Genomic DNA, 17,955 nt, shown 5'->3' with positions numbered 1-17,955 from the left:
TAAGGACCATATGTAGTATTGGACAACTTAAGGCAGGCACGGTCCATAAGCCACATGCTTGTTGTTTAAACAGAGAGGGGGAGATGTTGAGAGCCACAGCCAAAGGGGCCCCAGCAAACTTCCAGCTGCCGGCTGATGATCCAGCTGCCAGCAAACTTCCAGTTGCCGGCTGATGATTGGCTCACAGTGGCCCCAGCAACATCTAGCTGATTGGCTCCTCTGTGGTGATGTTCATTGGGCTGTTTCCCTGCCCTTCAGACTGCCAGCTGATGATTGGCTCACAGCGGCCCCAGCAACATCTAGCTGATTGGCTCCTCCACGGAGCTGCTCATTGGGTGACTTCTTTGGCTCTGCCCACGCAACCCAGCCAATCGGCCTCAAGAGCAGGAGGATTGTGGGAGGTTGAGAGGCTGGTGTGGGGGAGGAGAGGCTTGTGGAAGCCGGTGGTGGCAGTTGGGCTCTGAGGGTTTTTTCCCTGAGGAGCTGTTTTGTTTGACGTTTGTAGTTCTAAAAATAAAGTTAGTTTCTTTTTGACAAGTGGCTCCTGATTTGTGCCAAGCCAGACTTTGGCACATAATGACTCTTAACACTCTCTCTCTCTCTCTCTCTCTCTCTCTCTCTCTCTCTCTCACACACACACACACACACACACACACACACACACACACACTCCTAAAGAATACACACAATTAATACTAATAATAAGTTTTATTTCTGTGTTTGAGGTACATTTGGTATTATCCTGGATGATTGGTTTTCTCTCCTCTCATCTCCAGCCCTTGCCAGGAAGCAAGCCATGTCAGTCACTGTGATTATTACTGTCACCATATTTTAAGGATGAGAGAAATGTTAAGTGTCTTGCCCAAGGTCAAAGAGCCAGACAGTGTTGGTTCCTGAGCTTGGGTCTCCAGAGAGCTAGGATCTCCCCTTCCAGGAGGGCTCTGTCCCAGCCCCTCAGAGCCTCCCCATACCCTCAGGAAACAGGTTTCTCTGAATGTAGAATAGACAGGCAGGCCAGGGTTAAATAATATATATTATTTATGAAGGTGAAAACATCATGAGGGAGTGGGTGAGGACTCAGGACCCAGAGGCCTCCATGTGGAAAGTTGGATTGTGAGAGTTGTAGCCTACTCAGGTAGATGAATCCACTGATATGAATTAACCCAGTGATATCTGTAGAGAGATGGGTCAACTAGGGGCATGCCTTGGGGCTTGTATTTTTGTTCCTGGTGAACTGAAGTGCTTCTCTCTCTCTCTCTCTCTCTCTCTCTCTCTCTCTCTCTCTTCTTTCCTGGCTGTCATGTTCTGAGCTTCTTTCTTCTGCCACCTTCTGCCCTCATGTTCTGACTCAGCTTGAGCCCAGCACTATGGAATCAGCTGACCATGGACTGAACCTCTATAAATGTGAGCTAAAATAAATTTTTCCTCCTCTAAATTGTTTCTTTTTGGGTATTTTGGTCACAGTGATGCAAAAGCTGACTAAAACAGTGAAATTATTCTTCAAAAGTGAAGCAGAAATAGAGTTTCTCATATAAACAAAAACAAAGGGTATTTATCACCAGCAACCTGCTCTGAGCCAACGTTCAAACAAGTTCTTCAAGGAGAAGAAAAATGATGTAACCTGGATCTACATAAAGAAAATGAGAGCACTGGCGAAGAAATAAATGTGAAATGCCATCTTTCTTTGTCTTATTCCTGATATAAAAGATAACCATGTGTTTAGAGCGGTAACAGTAACCATATATTGGGTGATTATAGCATAGGAAAAAGTGAAATTAATGAGAGCAATATCATAGAGTACCTGCCCTACACGTGAAAGGGTGGAGTATTATTTGAGGATGTTCTTATATTCTTATGATGTACATTGCAAACTCTGGGGCAACTACTAAACATCTGATAAAGGAGGATAGTTGATATTCTAAGAGAGGGAATAAATGAAATCATATAAAATGCTCATATAACCAGAGAAATGGGAAAATGCATAAAGAACAAAGGCAATATAGAGAAAGAAGTTATAAATACAATAAATACTACTCCAACTCTACCAATAATCACTCTAAATGTGACTACTCTAAATATGCCAATTAAAAGAACAAAGTGTCAAACGGAATAAGAAACAAGACTCTACCATATATTGTCTGTAAAAAAAGCCACTTTGATTAGGAAGACCCAGTTACAATTAGAGCCAAATTATGGACAGAGATGCACTATACCAACTAATCAGTGGGCATCTGCAATAGCTATATTGATTTTACATAAAGTACATTTCAGAATATGGAAAATTATCAGCAATAAAGAGGGACAAACTCCAAGAAGACATAGCAATTCTAAATATGTAAGAATTTAGCAACAGAAATCTAAATATGTGACACCAAAACTGATATAACTAAAGGAGAAATTGACAAAATTTACTACTATATAGTTGGAAACTTCCAAAAACTTCTGTCAGGGCTTGATAGATGAAGCAGGCAGAAAATCAATAAGGATATAGTTGACCAGAATGGCACTGTCAATCAACCTGATCTTATTGGAATTCTGAAATACTCTCCCCCAAAAGAATAGAGTACACATTCTTTTCAAGTTTACATAAAATTCAGAAAGGCACACTGTGTCCTGTATCATAAAATAGTCATCAATAAATTGAGGAGATTGAAAAATCAAATATATTCTTATATCACAACGAAATTAAGCTGAAAATCACCAATAGAAAAAGAACTGAAAAATCCACAAATATTTGGGAATTCAATAATACATTTGTAAATAACAAATGAGTAAAAATAGTCCCAAGGGAAATTTTTAAATATTTTGAATTCAACAAAAGAAATTACAATTTATCAAAATTAACAATTTATCCAATGAACTCTGTAAGCATTTAGTGCACTTAGTGGAATTTATAGCACTGAAGACACAGATGAGAGAAGAACAGTGGGCTAAACTCAGTAATCTAGCTTTTAAAAGCCAAAGCCAAAAGAGCAATTTAAGCCTAAAGCAAGCAAAAAGAAAAATCAATAAAATTAAAAACTATAGAAAGTTACTACAAACCACTTTATGTCCACAACTTTGATATCTCAGCTAAAATAGATGGGTTCCTTGACAAACTAAACTACTCACACTCACACAGGGAGAAATAGACAATCTGAATAGGTCTGTTTCCATTAAGGAAAATAAATAAAAAGCCCACAACCTTCTAAAAGAGAAAACATCAGGTTTCTTTGGCTTTGCTGGTGAATTCTATGAAAAATTTGAAAAACTAAATGACCTCAGTGGTGTACTATTTCTCCATCATCTCTCCAGAATATACTGGTTCATCAATTCTAATAAGTGTGCCATATTAACAAAAGGTATAATAATAAAGACAGCTGGGTGTAGAGCATAGGAGAACTATGTCTTTATATCCATGCAATTTTTCTTTAAATAAAAAACTATTCTAAGAATAGTTTAATTTTTTAAACAAGAGCTGAAAGGAAAAATTGTCAAACTAGAATTCTATATCAAGCCAAAAAAACCAAATAACTTCATAAACATGAATACACATAATGTGTGTATATATGTATATACTTTATATATGTATACACTTTGTATATTGAAATCAATATATAAAGTATTAAGAGAAAATGGAGACAATTCTGATAAAGAAAAGCTGGCAGAACCCATCACCAGCAGACCTGTACCCCAAGAAACACTAAATGAAGGTCTCTGGATGAAAGTAAAGTGGTACCAGTAGATGATCAGATCCTCAGAAAGATATGAGTGCCAGAAATGGTAACTATGTAAATTATGCAGGAGCATAGTTTCAAACTATCACATTTTCTCTTAATTCATTTAAAAAATATCCTACAGTTTAAAGAAAAATGACAGCATTGTATGGTGGGATTTATCAGGTATGGAACTGGAATTTTTCTCAGTGGCATATAATAGGAGGTTAAAATTAGTATGGACTGGGCGAGTGTGGTGGCACATGTCTGCAATCCCAGTGACTCAGGCTGAGGCAGGAGTATCAAAGCTAGCTTCAGCAACTTAGCAAGGCCATAAAAACTGTACTGAGACCCAGTCTCTAAAAATTAAAAAAAAGGGGGCTGGAGATGTGGCTCAGTGATTAAGTGCCCCTAGGTACGCCCCTGGTACCAAAAAAATAATATAAAGTAATAGTGTATGGACTTAGAAGGTTTTTACATTTTAAATAAAGACATTAATTCTAAGTTGATGGTTAAAATTTAAGACTGCAGAAAAGTAAGAACAGAAGAGCAGAGGTCAGATGGTACTAACTGGAAACAAAGAGCAAAATATGAGGCCTAAGTCCAAATATATCAGTAGTACATTGGACAGAATGAATTAAACACCTAGTTAAAAGGCAGAGATTATCAGAATGGGTTAAAAAATCAAGACTTAATCATGGCTACAAGAGATGTGCTTAAAATCTAAAGATACAGATAGATTGAAAGTTAAAAAGTCAGGAAAATAATAATGCAAAAATAAAGAACGAAAAGTTGGAACTGCTGTATTAATATAAGATAAAATAAACTGCAAAAGTATTAGCATAAATAGAAATCCTGAAGAAAGATATGACAATAATTAATGTTCTTGCACTAAGTAACAGAGCTTCAAAATATATAAAACAAAAATCAACAGAATGAAAGGGAGAAACAGTTACCAAACATTGCGGGAGATTTTGATACGTGCCTCTCAGTAAATACATTAAATGGGTAAATAGAAGGATGGAGGAACAGTATCAACTACCTCAGCCTAACTGATGTTATATAATACAACACCCAACAACTACAGAACTCCCGTTCCCTTTAAGGGCACTTCATAAATTAATTGAAACAGATCATATTCTGGGCCACAAAATGATATTCCTTACCAATGAATGGGATGGATTCAAACTCAGAAGCTTCTTCTCAGAAAAGGGAATGACCAACAATGTGAAGAGAGAGCCCACAGAGTAGCAGAACATCTTTACTACACACATATCAGATAGAGCACTAACTTCCAGGATATATAAAGATTTCAAAAATCTTAACATCCCCGAACCAAATAACCCAATCAATAAATGGTCTAAGGAACTGAGCAGACAATTCTCAGAAGATGTATGTTCATCAACAAATATGTGAAAAAATTTTCAATATCTCTAGCAATTCAAGAAATACAAATCAAAACTACTCTCAGATTTCATTTCACTTCAGTCAGAATGGCAATTATCAAGAAGACAAGCAAAAATAAATGTTGGTGAGGATGTAGGGGAAAAGACCCACTCATAGATTGCTGGTAGAACTGCAAATTGATGTAATCATCATGGAAAGCAGTATGGAGATTCCTCAGAAAACTTGGAATGAAACCACCAATTGACCCAGTTATCCCACTTCTCAGTCTATTTCCAATAGACTTAAAATCAGCATACTACAGTGATGCAGCCACATCAATGCTATAAAGTAGCTCAACTCACAAGAGTTTTACTATGGAACCAACCTGAGTGTCCTTCAACACAGGAACAGATAAAGAAAATGTGGTCAATATGCACAATGGAATATTATTCAGTTTTAAAGAAGAACAAAGTGATGGCATCTGCCAGTAAATGAGTGGAAGTTAAGAATATCATAGTAAGCAAAATAGGCCAATTCCAAAAACCACAGTTTAAATGTTTTCTCTGATATTTGACACTAATTCACAATAAGGAGCGTGGCTATGGAAGAATGAAGTTACTTTGGATTAGGCAGAGGGGAGGGAAAGGAGGGGAGCCAGGTATGGGGTGGGAAGAAGAGTAGACATTATTGCCCTAGGTGCATGTGTGACCACATGACTGATGTGATTCTACATCACGTACAACCAGAAACATGAGAAACTATACTCCATTTGTGTATGATGTGTGAAAGTGCCTTCTACTGCCATGTATAACTAATTAGAACAAATAAAAGAAAAGAAAAAAGAATGGTGGCAGCCAGGGGTGGAGGAGGAGGAATGGGAGTTCTTACTTACATGGTGGTAGAGCTTCTGTTTGGAGGGACAAAAGTGTGCTGGAAACAGAAGGTTGTACAATATTGTGAGTGTAATTAATGCCTCTGAGTTGTCCACTTAATAGGGCTAAAATGGCAAATTTAATGGTACCAGTCCTTTAAAACAATGAACCCTTTAATTATTAAAATTTTTAACATTTTCCTTTCCAGAAAATTAAAAGAGTAGGATACCATTCATAGTTTTTTTTATTGAGAACCTCCTTGGCTCCCAAGATGTAAGGCATTAACTTGTGAGCCATTTCACCATGTTCAGGAGTGGGTACTGCAAAGAGAAAATAAAAAGTGCATAATTTAGAAGCAAAACATTTTATGTACTTTCAACTAAGGCCTGAAGACTACTTATGAATACAGTTGACTTAAACAACCCATATTTTAATACCTGCCCCAAACCTCTCTTAGTCACAACCATAACTTTTATAAGCTGTTTGGAAAACAGTTGTTTTTAATTGTTCTAAATTCTGAAAGTCAACAGTTAAACAGACCATTAATACACTCATGTCAGTATCAAAAGGACACGATATTTGATTGAACCCATGGTGGCTTTACCAGTGAACTACATCCCTAAACCTTCTTTTAAATTTTTCAGATAGGGTCTACCCCACTTCTTAAGGCTGGACTTAAACTTGTGATCCTCCCTCTTTAGGCTCCCCAGTCACTGGGATCACAGGTGTACAACCATTGAGTATAGCATTTATGACATTTATAAGGTAGCTCAACAAGTTATAATATAATTTATCAAGTTACTGGAACTATTTTGAGTGTGTGTGTGTGTGTGTGTGTGTGTGTGTGTGTGTGTATGTGTGTGTGTGTGTGTGGTGTTAGAACCAAACTCCGGGCCTTGTGCATGCTGGCAAAGCACTCTACCACTGAACAACATCTCTAGCCCCTCTGCATTCTACAAAGAAAATCACTATAAATACTACAGTGAGTAAAATGAGGTTATCATTCTCTCTTCCTGCTTGAATTTTGTATCCTCCCGCCTTCCCCTTCCTTTATTGTTTCTCCTCCTCCTCCTCCTCTTCCTTCTCCTCCTCCTCTTCTTCCTCCCCCTCCTCCTCCTCCTTCAACTTCCCTCCTTTCCTCCCTCAATTCTTTCTTCACCAACTCCCCCCACCACTGCCCTTTCTTTGTAGGAGGTGGTGCAGGAACTGAACCCAGGAATATGCTAGGCAAATAAGTGCTCTCCCACTGAGCTATACACCAGCCCTCTTTTCACTTTATTTGGAGACAGGGTATCTCTAAGTGGCCCAGGCAGGCTCCAATTTGAGATCCTCCTGCCTGAGCCTCTCCAGAAGATGAGATTACAGGTGTGTGCCCCCAAGGCCTGGCAGCTTCATCTTTTCTGGGTTAAGTATAAATACAATACATTTGCTTAAAGAAAACAAAATCAACCTGGGATGCATAAAAGTATTAAGAAAAATGATGACAATCCTTCTATCAATATGGACTATCCTGTTAAAACTTCACAAGCTTTTTAAAAGTCACATTTCAAAATGATTTGGATATACTGACACTCTGTTCCTTCAAAAGCTATATGCCAGTTACATCATTCCTAAGAACTGACCATAAAATGATTCTAATGGCTAAATTGAATAGTGCCTTAATATGGGTGTTTTCATAATTTAACCAATCCCCTTTATAAAATCTTTGTATTCTTTAATTTTTGATTATTACCTTTAAGTTTCTAGAAGTGAAATTATTTCTAATTAATGGATTTTTTAGTATAAATTTTAGGTTTAAAAGTGAGCAGACAATAGGGACCCTCGCTAAGTTGCCTCTGACACAGGAAGGACACTTAAGGGATCCCGCTGACCTTCTCCAAAACTGAAAAGACAACTAGATAGCCTTGCAAATGCTTTTTCCAAAGGCATACTGGGTCTTAAAATGTGGATCCTGAAATTTTCCCATGTTGGCCCCTCATTTTCTTATTGATATCTTGCATTACAGTGCAGTATACTTACTACAATGATACCTATTGTGGATACATATCTATATATTAATACACTTTTGTTGATTTTTGGAGGTGCTGGGGCTTGAACCATGGGGACTCGTATATGTCGGGCAAGCACTCTACCACAAATGAACAAATACGAACTTACGTCTATTAATCCAAAGCTAACACTTGACATTAGAGTTCACTCTTTCTATTGGGTTATATAATTCTATGGGATTTGAAAAATGAATATCGTCCTGTGTATCTACCATTATAACATCATACTAAATAAATTCACTGCCCTAAAAACCTACTACTCATCCTCTTTACACCCCTGAATCCCTGCAATCAATGATTTTTTAAAACTCCTCATACTTGAGATGTCCTAAATTACATGCTAGGCAAGTACCCTACCATGGATTGAACACTTCTAGCCCACACGCTACACTTGGAATTGGAGAGCATCTAGCCCCTTTAGATGGAAGGGCAACACTAAGCACTATGCTCTTAAAGATCTTTCAGAGAATAATATGCCCACACCATAGGCATGTAGTCAATTATCCAAGTTATTTCTCTGTTATAAATAAAGAGATAAGATAAAATTCTTTCATGCCTTTTGGTGTTATGATATCTCAGTTTTAATCCATGAATACTATTCTACTGTATGGATGTAGCACATACATTGGATTTCTTTTGTTTATATTGTGGTGCTGGGGATGGAAGCCAGGGCCTCAGCAGGCTAGCCATGTGCTCTACCACTGAACTGCACACAGTCCTCACATTCACTTTTTGAAACACATCTTGTTCCAGATTTAGCAAATATGAATAAAGATGCTATAAAAATTTTGCACAGGTTTATGTGTGGACACATCTCAATGCATGGGGGTAAATACCTAGAAACACATTGCTGGGTTATGTGGTAAGGTCATGTTTCATTTTGTGGGAAACTGAAAAAACCCTCTTCTGGAGTGGAGCCTCCCATTAGCAATGCAGGAGTATTCCTGTTGCTCCATCTCTCATTTTTCACTTTTTTATTCTTTCTTTCCTTAGTGATTAGCTAAGACTCCATCTTATTATTGAATGTTTGCATCTTTCAGTGATCACACTCGACTATCACATGACACACCATGTCACACAGAACAAGAATCTTAGGGTGGTTGTTCTTGGCCCGGATGCTCTTATTGTCATTTTACTAATGCATACCTCCTGCCTCCACTGTTACTATTTTTATTTAAATGGTTTTATCTTTTAAAGATACTTTTATAACAGACAGACATTTATTTGTTCAGGTAGGTAGAAGTACTTTTGACTTTACTTTATTTGAGGAAGCTATTATTTAGCTTTTGGGACATACATTTCTGGGTTAGTTTTTTCTATCAGAAATTCAATACACATGATGAAAACCCTTGAAACTGTCTCACAGCTTACTGATGCTATTGCATTTAAAAGTTTTCATTTCTATCTTTATGTTTCACTGTGGTAGTTTCCACTAAAATAATCTATCATTAATCAAGTCTCAAAATATTTTAACAAATATAATGCCTACCCCTCCCTTTCACTTCAAAAAGCCAGTTATAAGGAATATAGAAAACACAGCCTTCTGTCATGAGATGGGAATCCAACGGCAGTCCTCAGAGCCACCACATCACAGTCCAGCCCCCTTACTACTTCTCTCCCTGGCTCCACCTGAGCTCATTACTGTTGAAATTCTCCTCAGCTGGGGAGGAATTTCACTCTCAACTGTCTTTAAAATGCCATCAAGGCTTTGAGAGAAATGTCAAAATGAGAAATAGAGTACATAATCTGGGGAAGAGGAAAGATCTACGTTTTAGGTAGAAGAGTTACCCACATTATGAAACAGAGAAAAAACAGAGCAATAGATGACCTCTCTGGAAAAGAGGACAAAACATGGAAAGAAAAAAGCAGTGAGTTAAGTATTCTAACTTTTAAAGAAGCCATCGATTTTTATTTTTTAAAAAAGTGGTTTTTGATGAGTACTCTTTAGGTGAAAACTTTAATTTAATCTTAAATTAATCTTCTCAGAGTAAAATATTTCAAACTTGAAGCTTTTTGAAATTATCTCTGAAAGTCAAATGCAAACAGCAGTTTTTTCAACACACATGCACAGATGTGCACACCAGGGTCATTAGTCACTCACTTGTCTTGTATGGCCATGTCATGGGACAGTGAAAGGCTGCACCTCTCCATCACCATCATCTTCCTCCATTACTATTGCTAATGTTTCCGGCACCTTGGTGTTCAGCTGTGTTCAGGAGCAAAGGAAGACAAGCCAGGAAAAGACAAAGATTAACATGTGACCAGGTCTCCTTTTATTAAACAAACTTTAAGAAGTTATTTTTCCATAGCTAATTTTTAAATGACTAAACCTCACGGGTTACAATATATTCAATTAAAAAATAAAGATGATTTTCTGAAATATGGAAAAGTAAATAAGCATATATGATAAATATTCTTGAGTGCTATTTAGAAACATTAAATATTTCTTTACTTCATTTTATTTTTTTAAATATTTTTTTAAAGTTGTTGATGAACCTTTATTTTATTTATTTGTATGTGGTGCTGAGAATCGAACCCAGAGTCCCCTGCATGCCAGGCAAGCACACTACGACTAAGCCACAACCCCAGTCCAACCTCTTATTTTAGAAATTAAAAAAAAATTAAAAACAGGTTTCTTTTGGTAACCTTAATTAAAGCAAGAACTATAAGAAATACATCATCAACTTACTGCAGGTGTTCCAGAAGGGAAGCAATCCTTCTCTGAAAATGAAAGAGAAAGGAATGTTAACAATTTACCACAGAAAACATTTCTATGACAAAAAGAAAAATAATATAAAAGAGGAGCAAGTGAAATGTGTTAAAACCGATTTCATTTTAAGCAGAATTACTTATTTAGAAATATGATAGTAATAGTAACTTAAAAATAAAATTTATATAAGACTCAGCTAATAACTCTTTAATCTTAATGAAACCTTAAAAACACATTTTGAAAAACCTGAATTGATCATTCAAATGACTGGATTTCATGGAATGTAAATTATACTTCAATCAAGTTATTAAAATGTAATGGAGTCCTGGCCTGGTAATTCCATGCCTATAATCCAAGGGGCTCAAGAGGCAGAGACAGGAGGATCTTGTGTTCCAAGCCAGCCTCAGCAATTTAGCTAGGTGCTTAGAAACTCAATGCGACCCTGCCTCTACATAAGATACAAAATAGAGCTGGGGATGTGGTTCAGGGATTGAGTGCCCCTGGGTTCAATCCCCGGTAGCCTGCCCCCACCAAAGTGTAATGAAAACCATACCCACCCAAGTTGTATTAAAATAAAACATTCCTTGTTTAAGATACTTTCTTAAGCAGTAAACGTGATTTGATAAATATTCTTGAGTACGAAGGAGCAAGGGATATAAAGCCACCAAACATGGCAACTGGGAAAAGAATTATATTTGACATGGTTTGTTTCTTTGTAAAATGCAACTTAATAGTTGACACAGAAGTTCTAGGTAAAAGTAAGATGTTTTCCTAAGGATATCAGGTAAGTTTTTTATAGAAAAAGTCAAGATCAGTATTACTTGAAAAGAAGTCTACTTCTTTTGTAAACATAGCCTTTATCTCTGTGATGATGTAAACATATTAAATACAATTAATCCAACCACATTTGATTTTTGCATACTTAAGATTATTTTTTAAAACTATATATATATGACTTTAGAGACGGAAAACATATTAAATAAAAATTATGAATCTTGGGGTTGTTATGGGCAAAATCTACCCAGAGAGAAATTGGAGAAATGATTTTGCATCTTTTAATGTATAGTACAAAGAAGTGAAAGCAGGAGAACCAGCGTGGAGAAGGAGAGTCTAACTAAATCTCCAAAGATATTCCAGGGATCAGTCAACCAACTGCACCACGTAGACTTCATTCTGATGCGGCCTTACACAAACTGTTTTTAAAAATCCAGTATACTTCAACTCTTACCCACTTAGATTCTATTTCTGAGGAATAAGTATTTCTTTGAGGTAAGGTATTTATTTTATGTATTTGAATGTAATTTTTGAATAGAAAATGATTTTATTTCAAGGTCTATGCATTTATAAACAAGAATTCCTTCTAGGCCAATGACAAAAAACATATCTCTAGCATAAACCATAAACATGTCTAGAAATCCACAATTTCTCCTTCTCAACTAAAAATCATTTAAACCCATGAGGAGGAAAAGAAAACCCCAAGTAAATGTAACAACATGGAACAATTGTGAATCCCACTATCATGTTGAATTATAATGTATAAGAAATATGGAGGAAAATGTAACAGATCCAATTCCATTTGTAACAAAATTATGAGATCAATGAAATCCTCAATCTCCAGATGATGTTCAAGAGCCTTCCCGAGAGTTGACAAAAAGCAGTATCTATGTAGGAGAAAGTAGGAACAATACAGTTTACCTTTTATTTTTCCAGAAATGATCTTTTTATCTATCAGTGCTTCACAAGTTTCCATGGGATTCAGTCTTTTACCACTGTCCGAGGTCTCACCAGTAGGAGGAAATCTGAGATTTTTCTTCTTCAAGGTGCTGGCGTTATAATACTTGTTGACACCCCGCACAGCTAGAGGATGCTCCGTTGGCTTTCCTTTGAGGACCCTGAAGGTTTGTGGCAACTGAGCCCCCTGCTCTGGCATGCCCTAACAAAGAGAAATTCAGACATGAGTTGTGGTTTGAATTGCTCTAATACCATCAATTTTCAGACACAAATATCAACATACATAAAACAAACCCATACACATAATTTTAGATTTGACTAAATTCTAAATGGTTTCCTTTTCTAAAACTCTACTTTTCCATATTTATTTTGCAAATCAACAGGAAAGGTCCAAACAGAGGAATGGGAATGGAGTGCTGGGTTTGTTTGGGGAGAGGGACAGAACTGTCAAACCTGTATTTCCCCTTGTTCATCACCCACCAGAGTAGCTCCTAATTGAAAAGCCTTAAGCCAAGAGTACAAGTCAGGGGACAGAAAACAGGAAGAAGGATGCTTGGTTATGTCTGGTTCTGCTCTAGCTTTACACAGATAGAGAACACAGGGAGGCAGGCCCATTCCAACTTCAGCAATTGGGGGAATACAAATGTAGGGATTTGAAACCAAGAACCCACTTTATACAGTTTTTAGTGTTTCAGATCTTTTTAGGTGGGAGGAGGAGGAGTACCAGGAATTGAATTCAGGGGCACTCAACCACTCAGCCATACCCTCAGCCTTTTTATTTTTTGAGACAGGGTCCCACTAAATTGCTTAGTTCCTGGCTTAGTTGCTGAGTCTGGCTTTGAACTTGCAAACCTCGTAAATCAGCCTGACTAGCTTCTGCGATTACAGTCATGCTCCACTGAACCCAGCAATACATTACATCATTTTTGTTTCCCTTAAATTCATTTCAAATAATCTTGTAGTACATTACATGGTCATGCCATATTTTTAATTAATTTACTACTAATGATATTTGAGTTGACTTTTTGCTACATTTTGCCATCAAAATAATGGGACACAAACCATAGTCTATGCTGTTCCATGGTTTCCCTAGGACACACATGCTAAAAATTACATTTCTAGGTCAAAAGGTATGTAGGTGAAAGTAACATATTCATTTGTGATTTGCAATAGATACATGAAGGGATTTTTTTTAAAGTGAGAGTGAGAGAGGAGAGAGAGAGAGGAGAGAGAGAGAAAGAGAAAGAGAGAAAGAGAGAGAGAGAGAGAGAGAGAGAGAGAGAATTTTTAATATTTATTTTTTAGTTCTCGGCGGACACAACATCTTTGTTGGTATGTGGTGCTGAGGATCGAACCCGGGCCTCACGCATGCCAGGCGAGCACGCTACCGCTTGAGCCACATCCCTAGCCCCCACATGAAGGGATTTTTAAACACATTTTTTTTTTATTTTTTCTTTTTTGTTGTTTGGTGGTTGGGATTAAACCAAGGCCTTAAGGTGCTTAGTGATTAGGTAACGCTCCCTCTTATTTTTGAATGTTTGCATCTTTGAATGATCACACTCCACCATCATGTGACACCCCATGTCACACAGGACAATAATCTTAGGGTTGTTGTTCTTGGCCTGGAAGCTCTAATTGTCATTTTACAAGCATATCTCCTGCCTTCACTGTTATTATTTTTAGTTAAATGGTTTTATCTTTTAAAGATACTTTTATAAGAGACAAGACATTTACTTATTCAGGTTGGTAGAGGTGCTTTTGACTTTACTTTATTTGACGAAGCTGTTAATAGCTTTTGGGAGATAGACTTTTGGGTTGTTTTTTTCTATCAGAACTTCATTACACATCATGAAAACCCTTGAAACTGTCTCACAGCTCACTGATGCTATTGCATTTAAAAGTTGTTTTCAATTGTATCTTTATGTTTCACTGTGGTAGTTTCCACTACAATAATCTATCATTAATCCAGTCTCAAAACATATTACACAAATATATTGCCTACCTTCCCTTTCACTTCAAAGAGCCAGTTGTAAGGAATATAGAAAACACAGCCTTCTGTCATGAAATGGAAATCCAATGGCAGTCCTCAGAGCCACCACATCACAGTCCAGCCCCCTTACTACTTCTCTCCCTGGCTCCATCTGAGCTCATTATTACTGAAATTCTCCCTCATCAGGTGAGGAATTTAACTCTCAACTGTCTTTAAAATGCCATCAAGGCTTTGAGAGAAATGAGAAATAAAGTACATAATCTGGGGAAGACGAAAGATCTACATTTTAGGTAGAAGAGTTACCCACAATATGAAACACAGAAAAAACAGAGCAACAGATGATCTCTCTGGAAAACGGGACAAAACATGGAAAGAAAAAAGCAGTGAGTTAAGTATTCTAACTTTTAAAGAAGCCATTGATTTTTATTTTTCAAAAAAGTGGTTTTTGATGATTATTCTTTAGGCAAAAACTTTAATCTTAAATTAATCTTCTCAGAGTAAAATATTTCAAACTTGAAGCTTTTTGAAATTATCTCTGAAAGTCAAATTCAAACAGCTGTTTTTCGAACACAGATGTGCACACTAGGTCATTAGTCACTCACTGGTCTTGTGTGGCCATGTCCTGGGGCAGTGAAAGGCCGCACCTCTCCATCACCATCATTTTTCTCCATTATTATTACTAATGTATCTGGCACCTTGGTGTTCAGCTGTGTTCAGGAGCAAAGGAAGACAAGCCAGGAAAAGACAAAGATTAACATGTGACCAGGTCTCCTTTTATTAAACAAACTTTAAGAAGTTATTTTTTTCCATAGCTAATTTTTAAATGACTAAACCTCACTGGTTACAATATTTTCAATTAAAAAATAAAGATGATTTTCTGAAATATGGAAAAGTAAATAAGCATATATGATAAATATTCTTGAGTGCTATATAGAAACATTAAATATTTCTTTACTTCATTTTATTTTTTAAACATTTTTTTAAAGTTGTTGATGAACCTTTATTTTATTTATTTGTATGTGGTGCTGAGAATCGAACCCAGTGCCTCATGCATGCCAGGCAAGCACACTACCACTGAGCCACAACCCCAGCCCTACCTTTTATTTTAGAAATTTAAAAAAATGAAAAACAGATTTCTTTTGGTAACCTTAATCAGAGCAAGAACTATAAGAAATACATCATCAACTTACTGCAGGTGTTCCAAAAGGGAAGCAATCCTTCTCTGAAAATGAAAGGGAAAGGAATGTTAACAATTTACCACAGAAAACATTTCTATGACAAAAAGAAAAATAATATAAAAGAGGAGCATGTGAAATGTGTTAAAACCAATTTCATTTTAAGCAGAATTACTTATCTAGAAATATGATAGTAATAGTAACTTAAAAATAAAATTTATATAAGACTCAGCTACTAACTCTTTAATCTTAATGAAACCTTAAAAACACATTTTGAAAAACCTGAGTTGATCATTCAAATAACTGGATTTCATGGTATGTAAATTATACTTCAATCAAGTTATTAAAATGTAATGAGTCCTGGCCTGGTAATTCCAAGTCTATAATCCAAGGGGCTCAAGAGGCAGAGACAGGAGGATCTTGTGTTCCAAGCCAGCCTCAGCAATTTAGCTAGGTGCTTAGAAACTCAATGCGACCCTGCCTCTACATAAGATACAAAATAGAGCTGGGGATGTGGTTCAGGGATTGAGTGCCCCTGGGTTCAATCCCCGGTAGCCTGCCCCCACCAAAGTGTAATGAAAACCATACCCACCCAAGTTGTATTAAAATAAAACATTGCTTGTTTAAGATACTTTCTTAAGCAGTAAACGTGATTTGATAAATATTCTTGAGTACGAAGGAGCAAGGGATATAAAGCCACCAAACATGGCAACTGGGAAAAGAATTATATTTGACATGGTTTGTTTCTTTGTAAAATGCAACTTACTAGTTGACACAGAAGTTCTAGGTAAAAGTAAGATGTTTTCCTAAGGATACCAGGTAAGTTTTTTTATAGAAAAAGTCAAGATCAGTATTACTTGAAAAGAAGTCTACTTCTTTTGTAAACATAGCCTTTATCTCTGTGATGATGTAAACACATTAAACATAATTAATCCAACCACATATGATTTTTGCATACTTAGATTATTTTTTAAAAAGTATATATATGACTTTAGAGATGGAAAACATATTAAATAAAAATTATGAATCTTGGGGTTGTTATGGGCAAAATCTACCCAGAGAGAAATTGGAGAAATGATTTTGCATCTTTTAATATATAGTGCAAAGAAGTGAAAGCAGGAGAACCAGCGTGGAGAAGGAGAGTCTAAATCAATCTCCAAAGACATACCAGGGATCAGTCAACCAACTGCACCATGTGGACTTCATTGGGATGCTGCCTTACACAAACTGTTTTTAAAAATCCAGTATACTTCAACTCTTACCCACTTAGATTCTATTTCTGAGGAATAAGTATTTCTTTGAGGTAAGGTATTTATTTTTATGTATTTGAATGTAATTTTTGAATAGAAAATGATTTTATTTCAAGGTCTATGCATTTATAAACAAGAATTCCTTCTAGGCCAATGACAAAAAACATATCTCTAGCATAAACCATAAACATGTCTAGAAATCCACAATTTTTCTTTCTCAACTAAAAATCATTTAAACCCATGAGGAGGAAAAGAAAACCCCAAGTAAATGTAACAACATGGAACAATTGTGAATCCCACTATCATGTTGAATTATAATGTATAAGAAATATGGAGGAAAATGTAACAGATCCAATTCCATTTGTAACAAAATTATGAGATCAATGAAATCCTCAATCTCCAGATGATGTTCAAGAGCCTTCCCGAGAGTTGACAAAAAGCAGTATCTATGTAGGAGAAAGTAGGAACAATACAGTTTACCTTTTATTTTTCCAGAAATGATCTTTTTATCTATCAGTGCTTCACAAGTTTCCATGGGATTCAGTCTTTTACCACTGTCTGAGGTCTCACCAGTAGGAGGACATCTGAGATTTTTCTTCTTCAAGGTGCTGGCGTTATAATACTTGTTGACACCCCGCACAGCTAGAGGATGCTCCGTTGGCTTTCCTTTGAGGACCCTGAAGGTTTGTGGCAACTGAGCCCCCTGCTCTGGCATGCCCTAACAAAGGGAAATTCAGACATGAGTTGTGGTTTGAATTGCTCTAATACCATCAATTTTCAGACACAAATATCAACATACATAAAACAAACCCATACACATAATTTTAGATTTGACTAAATTCTAAATGGTCTCCTTTTCTAAAACTCTACTTTTCCATACTTATTTTGCAAATCAACAGGAAAGGTCCAAACAGAGGAATGGGAATGGATTGCTGGGTTTGTTTGGGGAGAGGGACAGAACTGTCAAACCTGTATTTCCCCTTGTTCATCACCCACCAGAGTAGCTCCTAATTGAAAAGGCTTAAGCCATGAGCAAAAGTCAGGAGACAGCAGACAGAAAGAAGGATCCTTTCTTATGTCTGGTTCTTCCCTAGGCTT

At 36.5% G+C, this 17,955-nt stretch overlaps 1 protein-coding gene across 7 annotated transcripts in view; it reads right to left on the bottom strand.

The window, feature by feature from the left end:
* LOC144373819 (uncharacterized) overlaps window positions 1–17,955 on the bottom strand; it is a 98,146-nt gene that overhangs the window by 32,497 nt on the left and 47,694 nt on the right. For 5 of the 7 annotated variants that reach the window (XM_078036795.1, XM_078036796.1, XM_078036794.1 and 2 more), the window contains 7 exons: window positions 17,338–17,575; window positions 15,623–15,654; window positions 15,035–15,139; window positions 12,407–12,644; window positions 10,691–10,722; window positions 10,103–10,207; window positions 6,109–6,273 (listed from right to left, as the gene is read on the bottom strand). In XM_078036795.1, coding sequence (XP_077892921.1) covers window positions 10,121–10,207; window positions 10,691–10,722; window positions 12,407–12,644; window positions 15,035–15,139; window positions 15,623–15,654; window positions 17,338–17,575 — 732 coding nt within the window. In that variant the 3' untranslated portion in view covers window positions 6,109–6,273; window positions 10,103–10,120. Of the gene's footprint in view, window positions 1–689; window positions 6,012–6,108; window positions 6,274–10,102; window positions 10,208–10,690; window positions 10,723–12,406; window positions 12,645–15,034; window positions 15,140–15,622; window positions 15,655–17,337; window positions 17,576–17,955 lie in introns of those variants that run through there. The other 2 variants (XR_013433367.1, XR_013433366.1) reach the window with 2 other exon arrangements.

This window comes from Ictidomys tridecemlineatus, unplaced genomic scaffold (genome assembly GCF_052094955.1).
Source record: "Ictidomys tridecemlineatus isolate mIctTri1 unplaced genomic scaffold, mIctTri1.hap1 Scaffold_50, whole genome shotgun sequence".
NCBI classification, from domain to species: domain Eukaryota; kingdom Metazoa; phylum Chordata; class Mammalia; order Rodentia; family Sciuridae; genus Ictidomys; species Ictidomys tridecemlineatus.
This window is presented reverse-complemented; position numbering and strand designations above follow the sequence as displayed.